This window comes from Taudactylus pleione, unplaced genomic scaffold, assembly GCF_031769625.1.
Source record: "Taudactylus pleione unplaced genomic scaffold, aTauple2 ptg000113l, whole genome shotgun sequence".
In the NCBI taxonomy this organism is placed as follows: Eukaryota; Metazoa; Chordata; class Amphibia; order Anura; family Myobatrachidae; genus Taudactylus; species Taudactylus pleione.
The window spans coordinates 13035130-13061725 of NW_028284515.1; the positions used below are offsets into that span (position 1 = coordinate 13035130).

General features: G+C 41.7%; 1 protein-coding gene across 2 annotated transcripts in view; it reads left to right on the plus strand.

Moving 5' to 3' along the window:
- The window catches only part of JAG2 (jagged canonical Notch ligand 2), a 90444-nt gene extending 64633 nt beyond the window's left edge, over positions 1–25811 (plus strand). For both annotated transcript variants that reach the window (XM_088471249.1, XM_088471250.1), the window contains 14 exons: positions 8708–8858; positions 9367–9531; positions 9661–9774; positions 9968–10081; positions 10544–10657; positions 12075–12191; positions 13260–13287; positions 14754–14839; positions 15146–15259; positions 15406–15521; positions 21370–21612; positions 21732–21863; positions 22762–22918; positions 23646–25811. In XM_088471249.1, the coding sequence (XP_088327375.1) occupies positions 8708–8858; positions 9367–9531; positions 9661–9774; positions 9968–10081; positions 10544–10657; positions 12075–12191; positions 13260–13287; positions 14754–14839; positions 15146–15259; positions 15406–15521; positions 21370–21612; positions 21732–21863; positions 22762–22918; positions 23646–24091 (2097 nt within the window). In that variant the 3' untranslated portion in view covers positions 24092–25811. The remainder of the gene's footprint in view (positions 1–8707; positions 8859–9366; positions 9532–9660; positions 9775–9967; positions 10082–10543; positions 10658–12074; positions 12192–13259; positions 13288–14753; positions 14840–15145; positions 15260–15405; positions 15522–21369; positions 21613–21731; positions 21864–22761; positions 22919–23645) is intronic.
- The last annotated feature ends 785 nt before the right edge of the window (positions 25812–26596 follow it).

A 26596-nucleotide genomic window follows, 5' to 3' on the forward strand; every position in this document is an offset into this window, starting at 1 on the left:
TTTTATTGTAGACGATCAAGGAACCAGATTAAAAACCATATGAATTGCAGGAAGTTTTGTTCACGGTTGTCTGTATCCTCGCTGCATACTGTTAAACTTGAACTGGAAAGGGAAATATATACTACAATAGGAAACATGTGAATGCAGCTGATAGGAGGACATCTAAAGAAAAAATGCTAGCTTTTCCTCGCATGCTTAGCGCTGAGAATTGAACATACATAATTTTTCATTGAATTGAAACATGTAGACTTTTTTTTTTTTTTCCTGACCTTCAGCTTTGTGTATTTATTTTTTTCTTTTTCAAAATCACAGTTTAGGACTTCAATCAGACATGCTAGCACAAAGAACATTCCTCTCTGGGCATTAAGTCTGTTGTATCTGTAATCGTGTTGTGGCAAATTTTTGGTCTGTTGAAAGTATTTTTATTCATTATTTTATTTTTTTGTTCACCACTCCCAACATGACAAATTTGATTCCTTAACAATGATAAGTAAATTTTAAGATTCCTTTAAAAAAACCTTAACAGAATGGGAGATTTGAGTAACTTGATATTGAAAATGTTGCAGAGTCAGTATGTTTCTGGGGTGGCATGTCCTTTTCTGTGTTTTACATGGATATGTTAGAGTTTTGACGAGAGAGCGATCTAACCGATCAACGATTATCTTGTTACAATGGCACCGCCCAAGGGCCTGGTATATATTGTGCAGCATGTGACCACTTAGTTCTTTAAGTTCTTGATGTGTGGGAAGCAGGAAAAATGGCAAAGTGTAAGGAGCTGAGCGACTTTGACAAGGGCCAAATTGTGATGAGTAGATGGGTCAGAGCATCTCCAAAACAGATCTTGTGGGGGTGTTCCCGGAATGCATTGGTTAGTTCCTACCAAAAGTAGTCCAAATAAAGACAACCGGTAAACCAGCTATTGTAGCACAAATTGGTGGAAAAGTTAATTGTGACTATGATCAAAAGGTGTCGGAACACACAGTGCATCACAGCTTGCTGAGTAGCTGCAGACTGGTCAGTGTGCCCATGCTGACCCTGTCCACCACCGAAAGCCCCTACAGGCATGTGAGCAGTAGAACTGGACCCATAGAGCAATGGAAGAAGGTGGCCTGGTCTGATGAATCGCATTTTATTTTACATCGTGGACAGCTGGTGTGTGCGTCGTTTACCTGGGGAAAAGATGGCAGCAGGATACGCTATGGCAAGTAGGCAAGCTGGCGGAGGCAGTGTGATGCTCTGGGCAATGTTCTGTTTGAAAACCTTGGGTCCTGGAATTCATTTGGATGTTTCTTTGATACCACCTACCTAAACATTGTTGCAGACCAATTACAACCCTTCATGGCAACTGTATTCCCTCATGGCAGGGACTTTCAGCAGGAGAATGTGCCCAATGTACGCTGCAAACATTGTTCAGGAATGGTTTGAGGAACAAGACAAAGATTCAAGGTGTACATTTGGCCTCCCCAGATCTCCATCAGATTGAGCAACTGTGAAATGTGCTTGAAAAAAAGTCTGAGCAATGGGGACCCACCTCGCAACTTACAGGACTCTTTTAGATGTCTTGTGTAGTCCATGCCTAGACCGGGGCAAAGTTGTTTTGGTGGCATGTGTGGGAACTTCACAAATATATATGTGTATTTTGTAATCAAGTGTACGGACTCCTCAACGCCCAGCCCAAACCCCTGGACCTAGAATAGAAACAGGGAGTATGTGCCTTCCATGACTAAGGAACCCACTAAGCAGGGATTTTTTTTCAATATTCGACTCCTAAGGGGTTTGAGAAGAGCTAAAATGTTTCCTCCCACTGTGCAATGCTCATGACTGAATCATCATGGCTGCAGCACAGTTCAAAATTCAAACATCCAATGTTACACCAAGTGCTGCCAATCATCACTGGCAATTGGTGTGACTCCCCTATTTGAATAGTGAGGAAAGGGAATGTACTACACAGGTGAGGGAGGGGAATGTGTTAGTACAGGCGTGAGGGAAGGAATGTTACTGCAGAGGTGAGAGGAAAATGTGTTACTACACAGATGAGGGAGGGTAATGTGCTAGTACAGAGGTGAGAGGAAAATGTGTTACAACAGCAGTGAAAGGGGAATGTTACTACACAGATGAGGGAGGGGAATGTGTTACTACACAGGTGATGGAGGGGAATTTTACTGTTACTGGAGTGGTGAGATGGAAATGGAAACCAGAAATATCTAAGGTCTACCTGGGTGAAACTGGGTACATCAGTGTGTTTAGATGGATATGCCAATTTTCTGTCTTGGTTGGCTATTGGGGAGGAACCAGTCTGGGCTAGTTGAAAATGGAGAAAAGTTTTTGTTACGAAAATGTAAAGTAAATTCGTTTTTTGTTTAATTTTTTTCTAGCTGAAAATATTGGTGGACTCTAAAGAGTGATGGGGCACACCTAATTTCTCTTGCACAAAATTATTTAGATTTTTTTCAAATTAACTTAAGTTCTGACTTTTTTTTTTTTTTTTTTTCCTTCATGATCAAAAAACAAAATCTTGGCCATGATTCTGACGTACACGCTAAGGACCTTATTCAATTAGTGGCGAAAACTGGCCTTTTTCGCAAAAAAACAGGCGAAAACGCAATTGGCGAAAAAAAACTGGAGCTAAGTTTTCTCCATCCCAGACCAGGCGAAAAACAATGCAAAATCCCTCTGTTTTGCCAAAAATATAGGGATTTCTTTCAGAACCCTTTGGACAACCCCCCCAATGATAAATTACCCCAAACATTTTTCGTAAGTTGTGCACTTTGCCGGAAAACGACCACGCAATTTTGGGTGGAAAAAAAAAAATTGAAACTGATGGGAAGCTATTTTTTTCCATGAAATTACTGTGCAACGTAAATTGGGGGTACGTTAAAATGGGTGCAAGTATATTTTTGTGTCGTAAAATGCAATTTTAAACTTAAAAAAACGCCTGTCACGACCGCGTGCGATGTTTAAAATACTTCACACATCCATACCGTCCCCCGAAAAATCAGACCCAGTACATTAAAACCATTTTAAAAGTTTCTTTTTTTTTAATCCAAAATTTGTGCGGTCGTTTTTTGCCAAAGTGCGCAACTTACACATTTTTGGGGGGTCATCTATCATTAGGGGGGGTGGTCAAAGGGTTCTGAAAGAAATCCCCACAATTTTAGGCAAAAATAGGGATTTTGCATTTTTTTCGCCTGGTGTGGAATGGAGAACTTTTTTTCTTTTTTTTTTTTTTTGGCGAAAAAAACCCAGCTGTTTTCGCCGCTACTTGAATACGACCCTTAGCCGATATTCTTGCAGTTGGCTGATGCTTTTTCGTTGGAGTCACACACTGCATGTGTCCTAATTTTGACGCTCGCAGACGTAGAAAGGATTTGAACACAGGAAGTATGGATTCAAGTGGGAGTTCCCGGGAGATAACTGTGTGGTTAAGCGGATGCGGGCGTGTCACGCACAGGAGGCCATGTTCAAACTGCACCTGCCATAGGGTTTGCACAAGTTTCGATGGTGTAGCTAAAGACAGAGACTGAATTGCTCTGCCGCAGTGGCTGTCTTTTTTATTCACAATATCGTCCACAGCATTAGCATAAAATGAAGCTGCGCCTGCATGCAACTTAGAATCGGGCCCCTGGTCACAAACTAAAATGAACAAATCGCTGCAAATCCAGATAATTGGACATCGCACACAATGGGCTTGTAGCCACATGGGGACGGAGCCCTCCAGTCATGAAGAGGTTAGGAGACAACAGGAAAGCTATGCACTGTATCAGCCATGTGACTCTGCATGTGGCAGAAGAGAACCGCTGTGTGTAAAAACAAAATGTCTGCAAGTGTACTGTACTGCCAAATCTCCCTCCAGAAACCTTGGGTGTATTATTAACGTTGTGTTTAGCAGAGCTGCGTTACATCAGGGAGGTGGCAGGCATGGCTTTCCTTGCTTGGCATTCGTCTTTGAAGTAGCAGCATCTGGCTGATTGGTCGCCAACACCCTGACGAGGAGTTTTTCTCCTCTGCTTTTTACTGTCCACTGTCTGAGCTTCACGTTTCTTAACTTTTATAGGAAACATGAAAGTTATTTGGTCATGCAGGTGGAAGCTGTTACCCTCCCCCATGTACAGCATATTTAAGCCATAAATCAACTTCATCATACAGTACTTTGGCTTTTATATTTGACCAGGTTGTTGAAATGGAAAGTTCTTTTTAATCTTGGTATCGTAAGTTAGACTACGTTTACAACACATTAAACAACCATATTGCTATTTTAAAGTGGCTGGAGCATTATTCATGCGAATGCATCCATCCCTTTACTAGAGAACCAATGACATTGCCAGGTGCCTTGTTTCACCAATTCCTAGTGATGTGGTAGGCTGCATTCTTGAGATCAGAATGGCTGCCTCCTTTGTGTGTCGGCAAACAGTCTAGGTTACTGTACATGGGCTCAACAGCCGCATTGCCTGTGGCTTAACCGACTGCATATAGCAGCCCCCTTGGGGTGATCTGCTCATTGTACAACAGGCCCAACCAGTCTGTTTCAACTCGTTTCAATAGGTGGCATCCTATTGGTTACATTACACTATATCTCCTCTGAGATCTGAGCAAGGGGACAATTATTTTTTTTTTTTGTCTCTTTGAAACGAAAAAAAAAAGACTGGGGAAAAAAAATATAGCATTAAACTATCCTGTACAAATGCCCCAAAACAGGCATTGACACTAACATTTTCCAGGCTAAACAAAAATAAAAAATGAACACTGAAAATGGCTACATTTTTAGGTTTATGACAAAATCTTGTCTGGTTTCAATAACCAGTCAAGACAGGTCGAAGCCCATTTATTAAGATGGACTTCCTTAAAAGGCCATAACTGCTTAAAGGTTTACATGGTTTACCATTTGTTTAAGTTGGGCATTTTTTTCCTAATAGTGAATTGCAGACAGGCTTTCAACCTGTAGAAAAAGTGTTGTGTAAAATGTGTTACTACGCTGCTGTTGTCTTGCGTTGATCACAGAGAGACCTCTGGCTGTAGCCTGGCTATGCTGCTGTTGCTGTATAGGGAGATGTATTAAACACATACATGCGTAACTTTCCCCACACTCTGACCACCGCAAAATGGCGCTTGGATCTTTTGACCAGATGCAGTATCCTTGACCCTAATTTAGTGTTTAATATTTGCATGCAATGAAATTCAAACTGGTCTATAAACCGTAGGGTTTACTGACTTATTTTGGGTCCAGTCTATTTTAAACCTTGGATAATCCAATTGCTCTGTATCATAATCGTCCCTACTCTGGGTCCTACGCTGCCTGTCCCTCATTCCAATTGTGTTTTCTCTTTTCAATCTTTTTATATGGATCTTTAGATATACACTACTGTGGTCCTCCAAAATAATCTGTCTGGCTATTAAATTTAGCACGATTGTGTCCTCTTGCATGGGTTTCAGTGTTTAGCACTTTGTGATGTGGGAAGCTGTTTATGTCCAGAATCGGCCGCGGGCTGCGTGCGCACAGATGTACCAGTCATTCAGTTGTCTGCCTTGGGATTTATTTAATTTATTGACTTTCACATGGTCTCCTGTAACTGTTGCTAATTCTATTCCTTTTATCTTTCTGTCTGCGTTCTCTTTATCACTTAGGGTGGAATTCAATTAGACGCGTTAACGTTTTGCATGTGTAAACTTTTCGCACTGTTCGCCCAAATGTCACTTTTTGAATGTATCGCGTCTGCCAGTTTTCGCACAATCCTATTGCAAAAGACACATTGCCACTTTCGCCCGAAAAATGTTCTTGGCATTAACGGAGAAAAGTGTAGATGAAAATGGGCAAATCTGCCTGTACCCCAAAATGAGTCAAACAAAGATAAAGTAATAGTGCAGGAGTGTTAGTGACCATGACCAAAGGGTTTGGGGTTTTTCATGTGTGTCAAATGGCTGTTATATGCATTTTTCTCCAACAGTGTAAAAATGATAGAAAACAATATTTTTTGGGAAAAATATATGCTGTAGTTAAATTGTGGGTACATTAAAATGGGTGTGAGTGTTTGTCATAAAAGTGCATATTTTTTAAAAATACACCTCTCAATTGCACCTGCAACTATAAAAGCACCTGCCCCATCCGTACAGCCTCCCCCCAAAATACCTAACCCACTACTTTAAAACCAAATTCCAACACTTCTTTTTTTTTTTTTTTTCACCCCAAAAATGACACGTCCTTATTGGCCAAACTAAGCTAATTAAACAATTATTTTTACCTATTTAGGCACTATTTAGTCCAAGGGGTTCTGAACCAAGTTCTGACGTTTTTAGCCATAAATAGGGATTTTGCGCAATTTATCACCTGCTCTTAGATGGCGAAAACTTTCTGCGGCTTTTATCTATGAAGATTTCGCACCTCCGAAAATCTGCTAATAGGATTGCATGATGAGCCGCTTTTGTGCAAACTGTTCACAAACGCGGCTTATTGTGGCTAACTGAATCCGGCCCTTAATGTTACATTTCTGAAAGAGTAGTAGAAAGGAGGGGGAAGCAATAGATTTAGTAATAGTTGCAGGGGGGCATATGCAAAGTCATTAAATTCATCAGAAGTTAGACAGCATCTTTAAAACGGTCTTAAGTAGTCTTGGGTGTGTTGGTCATTCCTGTGTAATGGTGCGTACACACTGGGCGATTAAAGTGGACGACTGAACGATAACGATATCGTTATCGTTCAGTCGTCCACTTTATCGTCCATTTTTAACACAAAAAAGATGAACGATGACGACGCGCGTTCCCGCGGGTCGTTCGTCATCCTCGTTCATCGGGCTGACATGCAGGCCAACCTGACGACCTCGTCAGGTTGCTGCATGTCAGGGAATGGGGGAGAGAGCCCGGCGCTGAACGATATTGCTAATGATATCGTTCAGCGGCTGTGCTCAATGTCATGGACAACATTGAGCACAGCCTGCCGGGGACACACTAGACGATATCGCTCAGGGAGCATATCGTCTAGTGTGTATGCACCTTAAGGCTTAAAATTGTTTTAGCTGAGTTTTATGGCAGTCAGTAGCAATCCCTCTGCATTGGTGATTTGTTGAACTGGAAATACAAACTGCATACAGTAATTGTAGGAGCTGAAAGCGTGTTTTACAAGCAGAAGTTATGATGGTCTAATCAGCACCAAAATACACTGCTATAGTGGCTGTGAAAAAAGTGTTTACCCCCTGTTGGCATTTTCCCTTCTTTTCTTAACCTGTTCAAATCCGTATGCGTTCGGCCTCCCAGCGGTCTCGATGCAGGTGCTCCTATTACCGGCGACAAAATCCTGACGCCGGTCAGAAGCTCGGCACCCGCATCCCGACCGCCAGGATACTGAAGGTAAGTATTGGGGGGGGGGGTTAGGGTGTTAGGGTAGGGAGAGGGGGGGGGGTTAGCATACCGACCAACAAGTGTCTGTATGCTAGCCCTTTCTGGATTCTAGCAGCCGGGAGCCTGAGCGCCGGCATCTCATACCGATTCCGTTCACATCAACATGGATCTGGGACATCCACAATATTAGGCTTGCTCCAAACATGGCACTTAGTGGTGACACCAAAGAGTTCAGTCTTTCTCCTAAAGCCATGGTACTTTTCTCCATTTGGTACTGTATGTGAGTCTCTGATGTACTCACAAATGCTAGGCGAGACTTCTTCAACGATGGTTTGCTCTATGCTGTTCTTCCATAAAGCTCAGATTGATGAAGTGCCCAGGGTGTAGTACCAGGATACGTTGCCATAGTGACCCGTCCGTGTCCTGATGGATGATGGTCTATTGTAGACTGTGTCAGTTGTGCCATTCTCTCCATCTCTTTACACTAGGGATAGTAAAACTCTCATCTCCTCCTCCTCCTGATTGTTAGATGTCCCATTGTTGATTTGCAGCACCAGGTTGGGGCGCACTTTAATTGTGTGACTGCAGCTTCCAAAGTTGTATTGTCATTTCTGGAGAAAACTGATTGCCCCTGGGTTTTTGTAAATGTAGCTTGACAAAATGTTAATACTTAAATAATGGTCTACTTGAGGTATATAGTCTGTATAGGTGTGTGTGTGTGTGTGTGTGTGTGTATGTATGTGTATATATATATATATATGTATGTGTATGTATATATATATATATATATATATATATATATATATATAATATATATGTGTATATTTGTAATATAATATATTTTGTGTGTGTAAACATATAGATATCCAAGTATATATCTGAGTAAACAGAAACGTTGAAGACGTTGCAGATTTTTTTTTTCTACTTGTGTACTGAGACCCTTAGTGCCGCCTTCCTGCTGTGTGAGATATATCTATATCTTAGTCCAGCACTCCATTAAACTGTGCCTGGTGCCTGTGCAGCATAAAATGCATGCAAACAAGTGATGAGGAGCGGCAGTCAGGTCTTCATAAACTGACACTGCTACAGCAGCAGAAGATCAACGTTTCAGTCAGAAGACCATAAAATACTGAAACTTTGATCATAACACACTACTGGCTATATATTCTGACTTAAGGTTAGGCACTCGGGTGAATTGCTGGAAGGTGGTGTGGAGTGCCGGGCAGACAACGTGCTATAATTGTTCTATACAGTATTTCGTGGCGTTAGATGCATGTTCAAATAGTCATGTTTTAATTAGACTGTGACCATTGCGCTTTCTTTATCTTTAATTGCTTTGTGGTGTTTTTTTTTTTTATTTATTTTTTATATGTTTTAGGTGGACATTGACTTTTGTGACCCAAACCCTTGCCAAAATAAAGCGCCTTGCTACAACCTAGGCGGCGATTACTATTGTGCATGCTCCGATGATTATGATGGAAAGAACTGTTCTCATCTTAAAGACCACTGCAAAAATGGCTCTTGCAAAGGTAACTAGAGGTGCAACAGCTGCAATAGCGACTCTGCAGACTGTGGGCCTGATTCAGCTTTGGGAATAGAGTAAAATATAGCAAGTAACTGTGAACCTGTACAAACCATGTTGCAATGCAAGGGGTGCAAATACATACATTTGATTTTTCATATGGAGTAAATACTGGCTGCTTTTGCATGTAGCCCAAAAATGCTGGACCATTTGTTTTTCACTGCAATTTAGATGTCAGTTTGGACACACCCCTCTGACATCTAAATCTCTCTGAACATATTAAGTTTGCCCCGCCTGCAGTGCAGCACGGTTTTGACCAAGATGCACGGGCCCTATGACCGCTGTAGCTATCTGGATTTTGCTGAGAAAATGCTCTACAGAATGCAATAGTAGTTGGCTGCTATTCTAGTTTGGAGCGCCCCCCCCCCCCCCCCCCCCCCCCCCAATGAACTTGTTATGCAGCTGATTGTGAGCGTCTGTGTGCCATTAATATGACCCTGTTTTTATATTTTTAGTCATAGACAGCTGTACAATAGCGATTTCTACTAATGCCACCCAGGAAGGTATCCGTTACATCTCCTCTAATGTCTGTGGGCCTCACGGTCGCTGCATTAGTCGGCCTGGTGGAAATTTCACCTGTTCCTGTAATCGAGGATTCACTGGTGCATATTGCCATGAAAGTAAGTGTTTGAGAAAAGTACTTTTTGTATTATTGTATAGACATTATAAGTTGTGTTTACTATGTTAGTAGCATGTTAATGCATTTTAGCCTCTAGTGTTCTTAAAATAGACCTGTCTGCATCTTTTAGATATCAACGACTGTCTTGGGACTCCTTGTAAAAATGGCGGAACTTGTACAGATGAAATTGACTCTTTCAAATGTTTTTGCCCAAGTGGTTGGGGCGGAGAATTCTGTGACATAAGTAAGTTGGAAATTATGTGTGCTTGTCCATATGATGTGGTATTTCATTGGAGATCATATTTATGTTTTACATGCTGTTGGGCACTTTTTTTTTGCCTGTTTTTTTCAAGTATTTTTTTATTTATTTTATTTATTTTTCTTTAGCTATTGTTAAAACATGCTTTACAGTTGTGATTTTTTTTTTCTTTTTCTAGACTATAATGATTGCAACCCAAATCCCTGCCAGAACGCCGGCCGATGCATTGACTTGGTAAATGATTTTGTTTGCCAGTGTGAAAATGGATGGAAAGGCAAAACTTGTCACTCGCGTAAGTAACAAATAGCCATTTGCTTTCAGTCCTTTCAGGTATGGTTTGCCAACCGCAGACTTTGATTTCACTTGCCTGCATTGTTAGGGGTGTATTTACTAAAGTGAAGGTTTTTAAAGTGGAGATGTTGCCCATAGCAACCAATCAGATTCTACTTAACATTTAGCTAGGACCATCTAGAAGATAATGGCTAGGATCTGATTGGTTGCTATAGGCAACATCTCCACTTCTAAAAACCTGCACTTTGGTAAATATGCCCCTTAGTCTGTACTTGCACCCCTCCTCTATTGTACGGTGCTCTTTTTCATGTGTGTACAAACTTTTATACACACTTAAAGCTAATTCAGAACCTCCCTATGTTATGAGTCTTACTCATAAGGGACGGCTACTTTATTTTATGTATTGTAAGCCTTGTGCTGCTTTATGGTGGATTTATGCAAATTTCGACTATTTGTTTAACAGGTGAATATCAGTGTGACCCTAACACCTGCAGCAACGGCGGTACATGCTATGACACTGGTGACACTTTCCGTTGTCTCTGCACTTCAGGATGGGAAGGAGCCACCTGTAACCTTGGTAAGAATGAATATTGCCTGTTGAGTTCTGTGATCTTGAATTGTACCGTATTGTACTGTAAGCTCGTTTGGGCAGGACCACCATTATCTTCTGGTTTGTGTCACTTGTTGACATCATGATCCCATCAACGTACAGCTCCATATTTTGTCGCACTATAGATAGAGCTAAAAGAGCATCTTAATCTGCTTTTCCATCATTGTGCCACATTAGCTTAGCCTGTGTTTGTATCAGAGTGCTGCACAGCTTGAGGGCAAGTGGCAAGCCTGTCACGTGGCACATACCAAGGTGTGCCATCTGTAGATGGTAGAGACTATGCAATGGCACTTGGGCAACAAAAACAGACAGTGCTACGTAACAGTATTGTGAATTTTGCGTGTCCTGAATGTTGTTTTTTTTTTTTCCCCAACCACTCTTGCTGGATTATTTCAACTAATGGCCAAAGAGCACAGTAAGAATCAATTGGTTGTTGCTGATATTTGCTTTGTGAATTGATGTTGCTCTATTGTATCATAATTATTACTTGTATTGTGGCTTATGCTGTGGTGCTGTTCTCCAGTCTGTATAGTGGTATTGTTATCCTGTACTGTGTAGTTAATGGTACATGTATTGTGTTTGTAACAGTCACCCATATATGGAGTCAATAATTATGAAGCCATTCAATTTGGGTTGATCAACCTAGGTGATCTTAAAATTTTCTAGATCAATAAAAAAAAAAAAAAACCCATACCTACTTTCAAGCTCAGAGTATGAAAATATATAATACTTAATTGCCACTTATTGATATAAACCCTTTAGAATAATCAATGTTTTTTTGTAAGAAGACCCGAAATGGTGCAGCGACAGGCGGGCAGTTACAGATCATAGAAAATACAATCACCCAATCCAGATAAAGTTAATAGATGCAGACGTGAGCTAAAGCAGCTGACTGTCCTTAGGGAAATGGCAGTAATGACACAATGGAAGCTAGTGGAACAATAGTGGGCATGGAACCGGAGGTGGTAGAACATGCAGTGGGAGAAATATCGGGATAGGCTATAGTGAAGGAACGGGATTTGAATGACTGAAGGTTGGGGGATACTCTGGTCAGGCAGGTAGGGTGTACCATAAGCGTAGAGAAGCACGGGAGAAGTTGTGGAGGTTGGCGTGAGAGGCGGTTACTGGAGAGGAGGAGAGGTGTAGGTCAGACGTATTGATTGCAGAGAGGGGAGAGTATTACGTGACTAGGTCAGAGCTGTATGGGAATGAGTGTACTTCTTTTTTGTTTTGTTTTTTTAAATACAATGCATAAACCTGCATTTCTTGAAGTTTGCTGTACCCTATGGGGTAATTCTATGGTTTTTACAGTCATTTGGAAAAAAAAAAGTAAAACAATGGGGTTTTTTAAATATATATTTTTATGTCTTGTTTTTGTGAACAGCAAAGAACAGCAGCTGCCTCCCTAACCCCTGTGCAAACGGAGGTACTTGCGTGGGCAGCGGAGATTCCTTCTCATGCATGTGTAAGGAAGGATGGGAGGGACGTACCTGCACGCAGAGTAAGCCTTAGCTTTTATTTTATTCCTTTAGGCTATATATTGGGTGTGTCTCGTAACATGATTTATCCCTTTATTTATTTGCCAACATATTTGACTCATTCGGGATGGGAAATGGCTGGAGGTTATGAAAAAGAGTACGTGAAAAAGGCAGATGTGAAATGAGAGATACATACTTGTATATACAAATATAAATGCATCCTAACTATTTTATTTGCATCCAATCCGATTCTAGCTCTTGTACATTGTAGAAAATGATAGCTAGAATCTGGTTGCTATGGTTGAATCTCGTTGCTACTTTAGCCTTTTCCTTTTTTTATTTATTTATTTTTTTATTAGAAGTTTTAGTAAAACTACCCCTAAGTCTGTATCTATTGAATGGACAATATAAGGTATTGTTTCTTTATTGTTCGAGAATGCCTGTCTGACAAGAATGGGACGTATTAAAAGGCTAACAAACATGAAATCTATGTTCCCATATATAAAAGGGCTCCTAGTCGGAATCTCAAATCTGATCTGTAGATTTTGCAGATATTTTATTTGGGGGGGGGGGGGGAATAGTTTGTGTAGGTGCCACAGACTTTGTCTTTTAAGTGTTTTGTAGGACATTGCACTCATCTGTGCAGAAACTGTTCATTGAATGTCAGACATCTCATGTCCTGTCATGGTATGAGAATATTTAATTGTATATTTAGAAGTTATTTTACATTTCGGTGGTCCTTTCTATGAAAGGCTGCACTTATTTTTTTTTCTCGCTCTCCTCCCTCTGGAAGTATAATGTACAGTTTACACAAAGTCAGAAGTCCTATAATAAAACCAGTAGTAATCTAATGTCTCCTTAACCATGTAGTCTATAGTGGAAGCACCTCTGTCACCCATTATCTGAATCAGAGAGCAGCTATCCCCTTCATTGCACTTGTTGTCCTAACCAGAATAATAGAAAACAGACTACAGGGGTGCATCCAGTGGGTCCTATTTACTATACATGGGTGTGTAGACTTGGACTACTTTTATATGTTTTTGTTCAGTTTGGCACAATGTAAGTAGTATTTTTGTTTCTTTACCCAATAGATACAAATGACTGCAATCCATACCCTTGGTGAGTGTTCTTTGTGTCGTTTTATTTATTAATATGCTACTTTACTCTTGTTAGATTGTAATCTAGCCTCAGTATTTGCCTCACATACAGTAGTTATCAGGCAAACACTGGGCTCTCTGTAATGATCAGTTATCAGGGGATGGTACAGCTGTCTGCTATACTTGACAACCTATCATTTTCCTGGTCACCTTGAGTCATTGTTTTCTCTTTCAAAAGTGGTAATAAGCAGATCAGTGAGTCCTTACATGTAGGGTTCCAATTTACTAACTTGCTGCTCAGGAGATATGGGGAAACTTATTACCAACCCCCCTACTTGTGGCTCATTGCGAGTCCTAAAGTGAGAAACTTTTTTAAACACATTCAATTTCTGGCTCCATCCTGTCCCAGCTACACAGCATCGCTCGCATTAGACCATTCCTCTCCCAGAATGCTACCAAACTGATAATTCACTCACTAATCATTTCTCTGCTCAACTATTGCAACCTTCGCCTCCCTGGCCTCCCATGGTCCCATCTCACTCCCTTCCGATGTCTTCTCAATGCTGCAGATAGACTTCCTCTCCCTCCATTCCACATCCGCCATTCCCCTCCACCAAAACCTGCACTGGCTCCCATTTCCCTACAGAATCCTCTCCAAACTCGTCACCCTCACATACAAGGCCCTCTCTAACTCTACCGCTCCCTACATCTCCAACCTCATCTCCTTACATACTTCCTCCCGCCCTCTCCTGTCATCCAATGACTGTTGCCTCTCCTCCACCCTGGTTACTGCATCTCGCTCTCTAATCCAAGATTTTGACCATGCAGACCCTCTTCACTGGAATGAGCTCCCTTGCTTTGATCCTGCTCTCCCCGTCCTTGCATAGCTTCAAACATGCACCGAAAGCTCACATGTTCATCAAAGCGTACCCTTCCACCACATAACGCTGTCACCAGGCGGCTCACCCCACACTCCTACCTCAGCCTCTTCCTTGCCTACTTCCTGCCCTTAGACAGATGACATGAGGCATGAGCAAGTGGATGAGGACCAGTTTCCCCTCTCCCGTAGATTGTAAGCTCCTAGGAGCAGGGTTCTACTCCCTCCTGTTCCTACAGCCCTCTTCTCTAGCACATTTATGAGAGCCTTCACCTTCCCAGCTGTATTGTGTACTGACAATTGTGGTGCTAATTGTGACTTGTGCTCTGTTTATCTTTTGGTCACTATTGTAACGTTCTGTATACCCTGTACCAGTGGTGGCTGCAGCACGGTCCAAAGTTCAAATAGGGGAACCACAGCAACCATCACCCCAAACGCCGCCAGACCTCACTGGCAGTTAGTGTGGCTCCCCTGTTTGAATTTTGGACTGCGTTAGGAACCGCCACTGCCCTGTACTGTCTTATTGCTGTTATATGTACAGCGCTGCGGACCACTTGTGGCGCCTTATTAATAAAGTGTAGTAATCCTATTTTTTTATTATGTTTTTGCAGTTACAATGGTGGTATTTGTGTTGATGGCGTGAACTGGTTTCGATGTGAATGCGCCCCTGGATTTGCTGGGCCTGACTGTAGAATCAGTAAGTCTTTGTTTTTCATTTTGTTTGCATATAGATATACAGTGCTGTATTTAGTGTTTTTATGGTGTCCAAGCCTTATTAAACATAGGGAATAGAGAGCCTCCTGTGCTTATGCGTATGTTATATAACTTACGGATAAAGAGGAAGGTATCTTGTGGCCGGCCCTAAGCACCTATTCAGCACTTTTTGCATCGCACATCTGCTGTAAACCAAGTGTTCTCGGCCATTTCATTGCTGCCTATTATGTGTACAAGGAAACACTGCCAAGAATGGGTATCATTGTTTTTGTTTTTCTGTCCTTTGTAGACATAGATGAATGCCAGTCTTCCCCGTGTGCGTATGGCGCCACTTGTGTAGATGAAATTAATGGCTTCAGGTGCACCTGTCCGTCAGGACGAGCTGGGCCACGCTGCCAGGAAGGTAATTAGTTTCTTCTCTCCAGCTAAGTGCTGGGGACTCTTCAGTGTTGTATCTAGATATTTTTATTTATTTTTATTTATTTTTCTTTTTTTTGCAGCAGTTTGAAACAGCACCAATGTCTTTATATTTTATTTACTTTCTGCTAGTGATTGGCTTTGGAAGATCTTGCTGGTTGAAAGGAATGCAGTATTCCCATGGAAGCAAGTGGGATGAGGAATGTAATAGCTGTCATTGTATGGATGGCATGGTCGACTGTACCAAGGTATGGATTGTATTGGTTATGGGTTAATCTGTTGTATTAGGGTTCTGGAACTCTTGTGCCATTCTTCTTATATCCAGTGTAGAATGTAAAACAAGGGGCACAGTACTACACCAATGTGCACATCAATGTTGCTATTGGCTAATTACTTTTTAGTTTGGTAGAAGCTGTAAATGAACAACATTTATTGAAATTTATTCCTAAATGTTATAGGTTTTTTTTTTTTTTTGGGGGGGGGGGTGTTAACCTTTTTTCTTGGACAGTTGCATTTTATCTCTTATCCACTATGCTGAACCTTTGATCTATTATAGTGAACCTTTGATCTATTATAGTTAAATATATTTTCTTCTTCCTCCATAGGGGACACAGGCTTTAACGCTGGGTATAGGTTAGAGTCTGGGCACCACATAGTTAATACTTGTTATCCATTAGCCCAGGCTCCCTCCCCCCTATGCCCCGTCCCCAGCCACAGGCATTTCAGTTTTTTGTTGGTGCCTGCAGCAGCGGCACAGTGTGGAAGCTGTGCAGACATCTTCATACTTTTATTTATTTTTTTCTTCTATTTTTAACATCTGAGTGGCCAGCGCTCGGCGTCCTTTAGGACTGCCGCTCCACCACCCCTGCACCGGCAGCTACAGCTCTGGAGACTGAGTCAGCATCTTCGGCTGCAGCTCCACGGATCAGAAGGGAGCCACATCCGGCGGACAGGTAAGGCGGCGGCTCCTTGCACCTCCGGTTAGGGAGACACTGGTAGTGCTGTCTGTGGCAACCTAAGTCCTTCCCGCATCCCCAGTAGACCACCAGGACAGCGGAGCGCAGGGGTGTGGGCAGCCATTTGCCTTGGGGTCCATTACAGAAGAGGGAGGTAAGCTCTCCCTGTTAGCTTCTCCCCTGCCCCTGTGCGCTATCCCTTATAAGGCATTTCGTCCCAGGGCGCCTCCTCCTATCTCCCCTCTTTAGAGAGCCATTTTCTAAGTGCCTGCTAGTTCAGCTTGTGTCCGGAGAGTGCAGGCTCCTTGACTCCCTGTAGACCTCGTCCTCAGCAGTCTGGTTATACTACTCCTTCCTTCCCTCTTGGGGTTGGTTTGTTGAGCGCTTACTGCCTTTTTCTTTTGCTGCATTGAATGTTCTATGTGTGAGACTATTTTGCGCACTTTGTATAGTCTCAGGTCTCTGCATAGCCCCACTTATTTTTTTTATTTGTGGTGCATTAACATTCACTGTTGTATCCCTTATTGGCACATCACAGTTCCTTGCTCTGGTGTATGGGGACTTCCTTGGCTTTCTGTACTATGTCTTTCAGTGGAAAAGCTCCCAGGGAGGTGGGTGCTTCTGTGCTGTGTAATTGTTGGACTTGTACTGCTGTGTTTTCTTCACAAGTTCCGGACCATGATGGTCTCTGTAAACGCCGTTTTACAACCTCATCGCAGGATGTTCCTTCAACTTCATCCCAGTCAGGAAACTGCTTGGGCTTCCTGGCTATTTCCGGTAATATTGCAGAGTTAATAGGCTCACATCCACTGGGTCCGCTCCTTCTTCAGGTGTCCCTTCAAGCGCGGTCCATATCTCCAATGTGATGCCGTCCCCTTTGCTGCCATTTGCTATAGAGCCTCCTTGGGTGCAGTCCTTTACGCAGTGAGTGCAGGGTTTAGCGCTAGTGTCAGAATCTTTCAAACAGATGCTGGACAGTGACTACACTTCTAATTGTAAGCACTCTAGATGGGACAGCTCTACAACCTTGTCTGATATTGATTCAGACTCTGAGGTTTCCCCAGACCATGAGGAATATGTATCTGTAGCCTCTGATGAGATTGCTTCTATTCTGGTGGATCCCAACCTCAGGTAGATGTAGTTTCTTTGATTTAAAGCGGTTATATCAGTACTGCTAATCAAGGATGCTGAGCAGGCCCCTATGTCCAACACTCCAGTGATTGTGTCCAAAGAAGGCAGTTTCAGAGTTTCCTTCCTCTGCGAAGCTTGAGGACCTTTTGGCGGAGGCATGGTCCCACCCTAATAAGCGCTTCCAGGTTTCTAAGCGCATTACTTTCTTTTATTCTCTGCCTGCTGCCAATCAGTCTGGAGTCTCCTCCACTAGTTTATGCGCATGTTGCCCACCTGGTCAAGAATACCACCCTTTCTCTTCCTAACACTGCATCCCTTAAGGATCCGACTGATAAAAAGTTGGGAACTTTTCTCAAATCTATTTATTCTAATGCAGGGGTGGTAGCTCATCCGGCCCTGGCATCTGCTTGGGTTGCTAAGGCCATAGGTTGCTGGGCAGATTCCCTGGAGAATGGCCTTCAGGTACCCACAGGAATGAGTGTTTGTCTCTCATAGGGCATATCCGAGAGGTGGCTTACGATCTTGGGGAGGCAGCCATAGACACAAGTGTAACATCTTCTGTGTCAGCTAGAAGAGTCCTCTGGCTTCTTTCTTGGCGTGCTGATGCTGACTCTTAAGACCACCATTGAAGCTCTCCCCTTCCTTTATCATCCATCTGGGGGATGCCATTACTTCTGGGTTATGCGTAGTTATGTGTGGACTCGGCAGCATCTAAGATGGTCTTTCACCCTTCTGGGGCAGCCCCATGGTTGTGATCATCTTCCAATTTTCTCTCCTTTCGTCCGCAGGGCAAAGCCAAGGTCTTGTTGTTTTCTAGGTCCCAAGGATCCCCTGCTAAAAGTTCTAAGCCAGCATTTAAACAACCCTGGTCTACCAGACACACGGCTGCTAAGCCAGCTGACAAGCATGTTCCATGACTGGGTGGGTCTCCACATGGGGGACACCAGCTTGGGAGGCTGGCTTCTACTTTTTTTCACAAGATTTGGTGGGCAACCACAACGGACACCTAGGTAAGAGGGGGTAGTCTCCCAGGGATATGTGTTGACATTTCAGGAGAATCCTCCGGGCCAGTTTTTTTTCCACAGGTCTTCCTTTGGATCAAAAAAAAGCAGGAGCCTTGATGGAGTCCATTCAGTCTCTACTGGCCTCCAAGGTCATTGTTCCGGTTCCTTCGTCTCAGCGGAGCAAGGACTTCTATACCAGTCTCTTCCTGCTGCGGATGGTTCCTTCCGGACGATTCTCAACCTGGAGTCACTCAACAAGTACTTGAGGATTCCCAAGTTCAACATGGAATCTCTTCGCTCCATTATACTAGCTCTTGAATTATACTAGCTCTTGAGCCAGGGGACTTCATGGCCCCATTACACATCCAGGATCCCTATTTGCTTGTCCCAATTTGTCTGTCACCAGCGATTCCTCAGGATTGCTGTCCAGGAGGAACATTTCCAGTTTCGGGCTTTGCCATTTGGACTTTCCACGTGTTCACGAAAGTCATGGCGATCAGGGCGGCTCATCTTCGGAGCAGGGGAATCCAAATATTACCCTGTCTGGACAACTTACTTCTCTTGGCCCAATCTCCAAAGGTCCTCAGAGAACACAACCTTCTCCAGGTCCATGGATGGGTCATCAATTGCAAGAAATCCTCTGACTGTCTCAGGAGATGGGCTCTCTGGTCTCTACCTTTGACATGGCGGGGTATGCCCAGTTTCATTCCTCGCCTCTCCAGTTAGAAATTGCAGCCCAGTGGAACGGATCCGATCTACCGCTCAAGTCTCAGACAATTGTACTCTCTCAGGAAGTGCGGCATTCCCTCTCCCTCCAGGGCTCCCGTCTGATCAGGGATTACCCCTTCTGGGTTCAGGACTGGGTCCTCCTCACCACCAACGCAAGTCTTCAAGGGTGGAGTGTGGTGACCTGTCAGTCATAAAACGTTTCAGTGGTAGGCTCAGGAGAGCCAGCTAGTGATCAACGTTCTGGAGCTCTGAGCACTTTACAGAGCTATGTCTAGCTCTGCCTCTCATCCAGCGTCGTCCGGTCCAGGTACAGTCCGACAACGCAACAGCTGTCGCCTACATAAACCAGGGTGGCACTCAGTTGTAGCGCAATGAGGGACGTCACTCGCATTCTCCTTTGGGCGGAGCAAAATCGAACATCCCTGACGGCAGTCTACATTCCCTGAGTGCAAAATTCGAAAACTGACTTCCAAAACAGCCAGGGCGTTCATTCGGGTGAATGGGTTTTACATCCAGATGCCTTTTAACTCCTGGTTCTTTGCTTGGGATTGCTGGACATCGACATGATGGCGTTTCTGCACAATCGCCAGCTTCCGAGGTACTGATCACGCACCAGTGATCCGGAGGCCTTTCTGGTGGACGCCTTGGCGGTTTGGTTGACCTTCCCCGCTCTTATAAATCTTCCCTCCAATCTCTCTGATTCCACGGGTTCTCCGCAAGTTGAAGCTGGATTGTGGCACGGTGAACCTAGTGGCTCCTGATTGGCCGTGAAGGGCTTGGTACGCGGATCTTCAGGGCCTCTCAGTTACATCTCCTCTGCATCTACCACTGCGGCCAGATCTCAGGGCCTGTGTTTTCATCCGGATCTGGCCGGTCTCGCTTTGACAGGGTGGCTTTTGAGACCTCCTTCCTGAGAGCAAAGGAGTTCTCTAGGTCAGTCATTAACACTTTGCTCTATGACTGGAAGCCCCCTTCAGCTAGAATTTACCATCTGGTTTGGAGGACTTACTGTGACTGATGTTCGGCTAGGAATTTTAACCCCAGGTCATTCTGACTCTCTAGTCCTATCTTTTCTGCAGGTGCAGCTGGATTTGGGCCTCTGCCTTGCTTCACTGAAGGTGCAGGTTTCAGCCGTTTTCTGTACTCTTACAGAGACCGATTGTGCTGTTACCTGATTTTTGGACTTTCCTACAGGGTGTCCTCCATGTACAGCCTCCATTTGTACCACCAGTGGCTCCTTGGAATTTGTCTTTGGTACATATGGCCTTTCAATATTCGCTTTTTGAGCATTTAGACACCAATTCAGGACCCTACACAGTTCACGTTTTCCAGGTCACCCAGCAGGTGCACAGGTGTAATAATTACTCACTGATGCATTTTAAAAGATCCCCAGATGGAGCTAATTATTTCACCTTTGATTCTATGAGGAGATATGGAAAACATGCACCGTTTGGAGTCCTGAGGACCGAGTTTGAGAACCTGTGGTATAGTCTAATGAACAGAAGTGTCTCTAGATTGACTTCCCTGTCATTCAATTTAGTGAATGGGAAAAATCAATGATGGATGTAAAGACAAAACCATATAATGAAACTCTTCTGCGCCTCTGTCTGCAGGTTGGAGTGGTAACAGGGTTTTTGTTTAATGTGTTTTTGGGGGGTTTTAATACTGTGTTCTACTGGCAGCAAAAGAAAATTTACATATTTGAAGGTGTTAACCAGATATTTTAAAATGTACATATTCTTTAAAGCTTCATGGGCCAAATGTAATGGGGTGAGAGTTTAGATTATGTGAGTTTAGCAGTAAACTCTCACATTTGGCCTTTTGTGGATGTTTCATGACCTTGAATAAATGCCGTTGTAACCATTACGATACAAATTATAACTGCTTTTTTTTGCAAATTTAATGATGGGTACATACTGGCTGATTTTAGAAGAGATTAATTTTATATATACTATGTATGTATGTGTATGTATACACATTGTGCTGTGTATGAGTGGTCAGCTGACTGCCCGTACACTTGCTGCAGAGGCCGCCAGTGACTGACAACACCACTGGGCGGGTGCATGTAAATGCTCACCCCATTTTGACTTCAGGCATGACACATCGGGCTGTTGATTTGTAAGTGTTTATGCACTTGCCAATCGTCAGAAAGGATGGCAGATCGGGCGGACGGCTGATCCGTTGTGCTAGTGTGTGTTCAGCTTTAAAACCCTGAATTTAGCATTGGATACATTTTTTTTACATTTCAATCTAACCTTTTTTTGAATTTTCTTTAGACTTGGTGTGGCCGAAAGCCATGTCTACTGGAAAAGCTTCATGACAGGAGTCAGTGCCCCCAAGACCAGGAATGTGAGCCAAAGATTTCTTCCACAAAATGCTTTCAACCGCCATGCCGGGACTGGGGGGAGTGTAGTGCCCCAGACAAGTCACATTTGATTATGTGCCTGCCTAACTCTGGATACCTGGATAATAACTGTGCCAGAATAACACTAATATTCAATAGCGAAAAAGTTCCACAGGTAAAATTTAATTTGATCAACAATCAATGTGTGTGCTTTGTGTGTGTGGTTTGTTTTTTGTTTTTTTGTTTTTTTTTTGTGTGTGTTTTTTATTAGACAAAAACTTTTTCATTTTCAAGGGAACTACAGTTGAAAATATTTGCTCCGAGATCAGATATTTGCCATCAATCCGGACTGTATCCAAAGAACAACAGCTCATAATCTTGTGTGATGTATCATATTCAACAGAAAAGGCAGTGGAGGTCGCAGTAGTAAGTATAATGCTTTATTAATCTTTATGGAGTTTCAGAAATTGTCAGGTTTTTGTACCCTTATCAGACAAGCTATTGAGAAATCAGTACAGAAATGCAGATTGAATAGAGACCTCTTAAAACTGTTGTACAAATGTTACTCCAGGGGTTGTTAGACCTAATGGAGAAACTATCCCCTGTGTATGTAAAATAAAACTGTCCAAATAACAATAAAAATACACAAGAGAAAATAAGTGTGCTGCCAAACCAGCTGTGTATATTTAAATAATGGATTTATTACTACAATCAAATAACAATTAATTAAAATTACTCTAATAAAGTAAAAAATAAAGGAGAATGCCGGCAATCACATATATATCATTACATTTGAACCCTGTGGCCACAGGTTATTAGTATTGTCAGCAAGCCCCAATAGTCAGGGTATGCGTCGGCCAAGCAGAATTGTTAATGGCGTTGGTAAGCGGTCATTTATTAGCTAGATCAGACAATATCTACAACCATCACCTTTTCAGGTGAAATTGGGTAACCTCAACCAGTGCTAGTGGGTATCGGTGCGCCTTTATTTGGATGTGTAACCACTGCTGTTGCCGCACAATAATCCCCTCCGATAAGAAAAAGTAGTACTGACAGCAACACCTCCGTATGACACTTGCCTCCCAACCTCCGTGTTTGATTAAGGTGCTTGGTGCACGCTAAGACTGAAGTCCCCGGTATAGTGGTGGACCGTAAAGCGTGATGCGCTATGCTGCTGCTCCACAGTCCGTGTGCAGCGGCCTAGCTGCTTCGCGCCCCACGTTAATGCTAGCAGTTTCCGAATAACACGTTAGTATCTATAGTATTCAAATTTGTACGTTCTGTAGGTGATGCAATTACATCATTGCCCACACTTGTCTTGCAGGCATTTGTCTCACAAGCAGATAGTCAAGACAATAATCTTATTCAAAACGCTGCCAATACAATTGTCAATGCCGTAACCAAATGGCAAAACAGTACAGTTATGTTGGCGGTCACAGAAGTCAAAGTTGAAACAGTGGTGGTAGATGGCTCCAGTTCAGGTAGGTAACGTCCATATTTCTTTTATTATTTTTTTACTTAAGCATGTTTGTTTTATAGTGGCAGCGCATTGTACAAGAATAATTGAGGTGTTGGAAATTTTTGAAATTTGTTTGAAACTTTTTTTTTTTTTCTTCTTTTTTTTCCCCCAGATAAAAATATAAATTATAAATTTTCTTAATTGTGGTTTTACATAACGCAACTGATATGGGCTTAAGTGCTCTAAAGCTTCAAAACAGTCAGGAATAGGAATATTGTTGCAAAAATTGCTTGGTCTTGACTTAGTAATGAATAACGGAAATTGCAGAGCAGGGGTTCTCAACTCCAGTCTGAGTACCACCAAAAGGTTATGTTTTGGGGATTCCTTTAATCATGCACAGGTGCTGGGTCAGTAATTATCTCACCTGTTTCCACAAATAGAAATCCTCAAAACATGACCTGCTGGGAAAACTTGAGGGCTGAGAAACGCTGGATTAGAGCATCAAGTACTGGATGTCAGAAATGGATTTAATTGTTTTAATGTTTGTCCCAAATAGTCATCTTGGTAATGGCCATTTGATATCCATGATAGCCTCACTTGCAACAACTCCCTTCTTATCCGCTTACAAAACTCTCCTGGAAGTTTCTATGCCGCACTTGATTTTCCTGTGTCCTTTGACACCGCTATTGGATTTTTTAAAAATTCTTTATTTACTTTAATTTAATTTTATTTAATCTTTTTCTTTGTAGATTATCTCGTCCCAATTCTCTGTGTTGTCTTTGGCATTGTTTGGATTGCGTGTATAATCATATGTGTTTGGTGGATGCGAAAGAGAAGAAAAGAGCGAGAGAGAAGGCGCGATAGTCGCCAAGAAGATGAAACAAATAACCAACGTCAGCCTTTAAATCCAATACGGAACCCAATTGGGGTGCCTTATAAAGACATTCAGTATGAATGCAAAAACCTTCTTTTTAATCAAAAAAGAACTTCCCCTGAAGAGGGGGTGAAAGAGGATGTAGTGGATAAAGAGGAGGACACAGAGGAGGACGAGTGCCTCCCTCAATCATACACAAAGACTTATACGAGCATAGGGGATATTGACTACTCAAAAAGTTCCCCTGTCAAGAAACCACATCGGACAAGTCCTGACAAAGTAGATAACAGATGTGTTAAAAATGTGAATGCACCGCACTGAAGGAATAAAGCCGTATCTCTATACAAAGAAAGGATGTTGTGCCTATGCTATGGATAGAACGAGGAGTGAAACAGAATTCATCTCCAATATGTTGACCCTTCTACCGCTGTTGGGTCTTTGGCATGTTGCTCAGCAATGCTTGTGGGCCCTCTTTCCTCTGGACACGTGGTTCAGGACTAAAATCTGGACTCTTATTTTCTTTAGATTATGTAGAAAAAAAAATTTTTTTTTTCTTCTTGTTGCTGTAGTTTTTCTGTAAGTTATTTGTGACTGGTAAAAAGACAAAAGAAAAGTTCTTTGATGGTTGCTATTTTTATAAAAATTTGCTTTAAATCCTAAAAGTCAAGAGAAGATGGAAGATTCTCTATTTTCATTATATCATGTAAAATTTATTACACAAAGATTGTACAGTTGTTTACAATATATTTTTGTTTTATTGCTTATAACTTAATGAGCATCCAGTTCTCCAGGTTGACAAAAATAAGTGATTTGAACTTGTTTTCTGAAACCAAGTCCTCTGCCCAGTGAACGCCAATGAAAGCCCCAATAGACAAGGAGGTATAGAAATCTGTGCCCTGCTCACATGCGTTTGTTATTTTTCCTTCTATTGCTGGTTCTGCAAACTTTGCCTTATTAATCTTTTAACAAGAACAACATTAATGCGAGATAAAGATCTTTTGAACTGTGGCATATAAAGTCTTTTATTTTTTATTATGGTTACTTTTGTTATATATATTTTTTATTTTAGGATTGCAGTATTGATGTATGTGATAAGTGCCTTGAGATTAAACTTCTTTTCTATAGCAACTGTCAAAGACTACCTTCTGCTTTAAATAAAAAAATATATATAAGCAGAGTGCTAGGGTCCTCTTCATAGAGACATTTATTTTCTAAATGTAAACATGTTGTATATATGTATATATTGAAGGAATCCCTCTGTATATTTGATTTATTAACAATATTTCAGAATTTTTCTTCTTGACATGCCATTCCTTTTTAATTTATGTTTCAGAAGGGAGGTTTTATGAGTTTGTTTTTATTTTTATTTTATCTTTTTTTTTTTTTTTTTAAAGATGTCCAGATTTAGTAAGGGATGTTAATATAATCAATGTTAGGAGTCTGGTCAGTTGTACCTGCATTGTGACAGCAAGTAGATGTGTAAATAGTATATAGAGATGTTTATCAACCCCAGTATTCTGGTTTTTAAAAGAAATAAGTTGGCTTTACACCTAGTGCCCGTGATTGTAGCCGAACAACATAGTGAGGCAAGCAGTTCCTTTTTGTGAACATGGTAATTAGAAGGGGGTATTATATTATGTTCTTTTTATAGTTAAAGTTACAGGCCTAATGAAGGGGACAAATTTTCAGCATGCTCCAGATTGAATTACCTCAAGAAAAAGATGGTTTTTCAAAATAGTCTTTTTTTTTATTTTTTTTTTATTTTATGGACCTGCACTACTTTCTATAGACAAGCTGCTTTTTAAATTATTTTATTTTCTTCCCCCTCCAGTAACAATGTAAAGCAACATCCATATAGTTAAATAACCAGTTGGGGTGGTATTTGAAAATATAAACTCTGGCCAATAAACATGAATGCTTGAAGATAATTATTTTATACCAGAATGCAGGAATTGCTTTGCAGGATCTTGTTCTGTTTAGTGTACTTTGTTTGACATGTTCTTAAAATGTTTCAGAAAAAAACTATTTATTAAAGCATTTTATAACAATGTTAAAGTGTCTTGTGGTCTTTGGTGGAGTTTTTTCTTCTCCTGTTTGGAGTACACGTTTCTGTATATTTACAGGAATTCTCTGTTCTTGCGCTGTTCGATTAGCACTTTTCTTAATTTCTTTATGTCCTTAGCTTAATTTTTTTTTATTAAGCTCATGCAGGACATGCTGTACTACTGGAGCAGGATTTCATTAAATGTGAAGACAGCTGCTGTTGTAGGCTTGTGAGAACTTATATGAAGCAGCCATGTTTATGGCATGAGAGCAGTGGAAATGAATGCTGGCAGTACTAAGTAGTGGAGATGTAGATTATGAGCTTGGGCAAAATGTGTAAAAACCACACACTTCATTTTTATAGTTTCCAGGACTTCTTGGAACAGATTAAGATGATTATATTTCTTACATGAAATTGTTTTTTTTATTTTGTGCTTTTTTTCATTTAGTACTCCAGCTTGTCAGAATGACATAACAGCGTTATGCTAGGGATTACTGTGCTAGGTCTTTTAGTATATAACTAGCGTTTGCCCGCAGCTTCGCTCGCATTGATGTCTGTTACTGCTCAGCGGAACTCATTTTACAAAGACTGTAATAACGTGAGCAGCGACTCTGATATGTAGTATTTGTCTTGGTGAGCCATCTACTGGATTGACATGTATACTGCAAATCCATGAAAGATAAGCTGCCTGATTAGTGGTTTATATATAGTTGGTTTTTCCTGTGAAATGGATCTTGATATTTATATCTGTATTTCTACATGCATACATATATAACTGCATT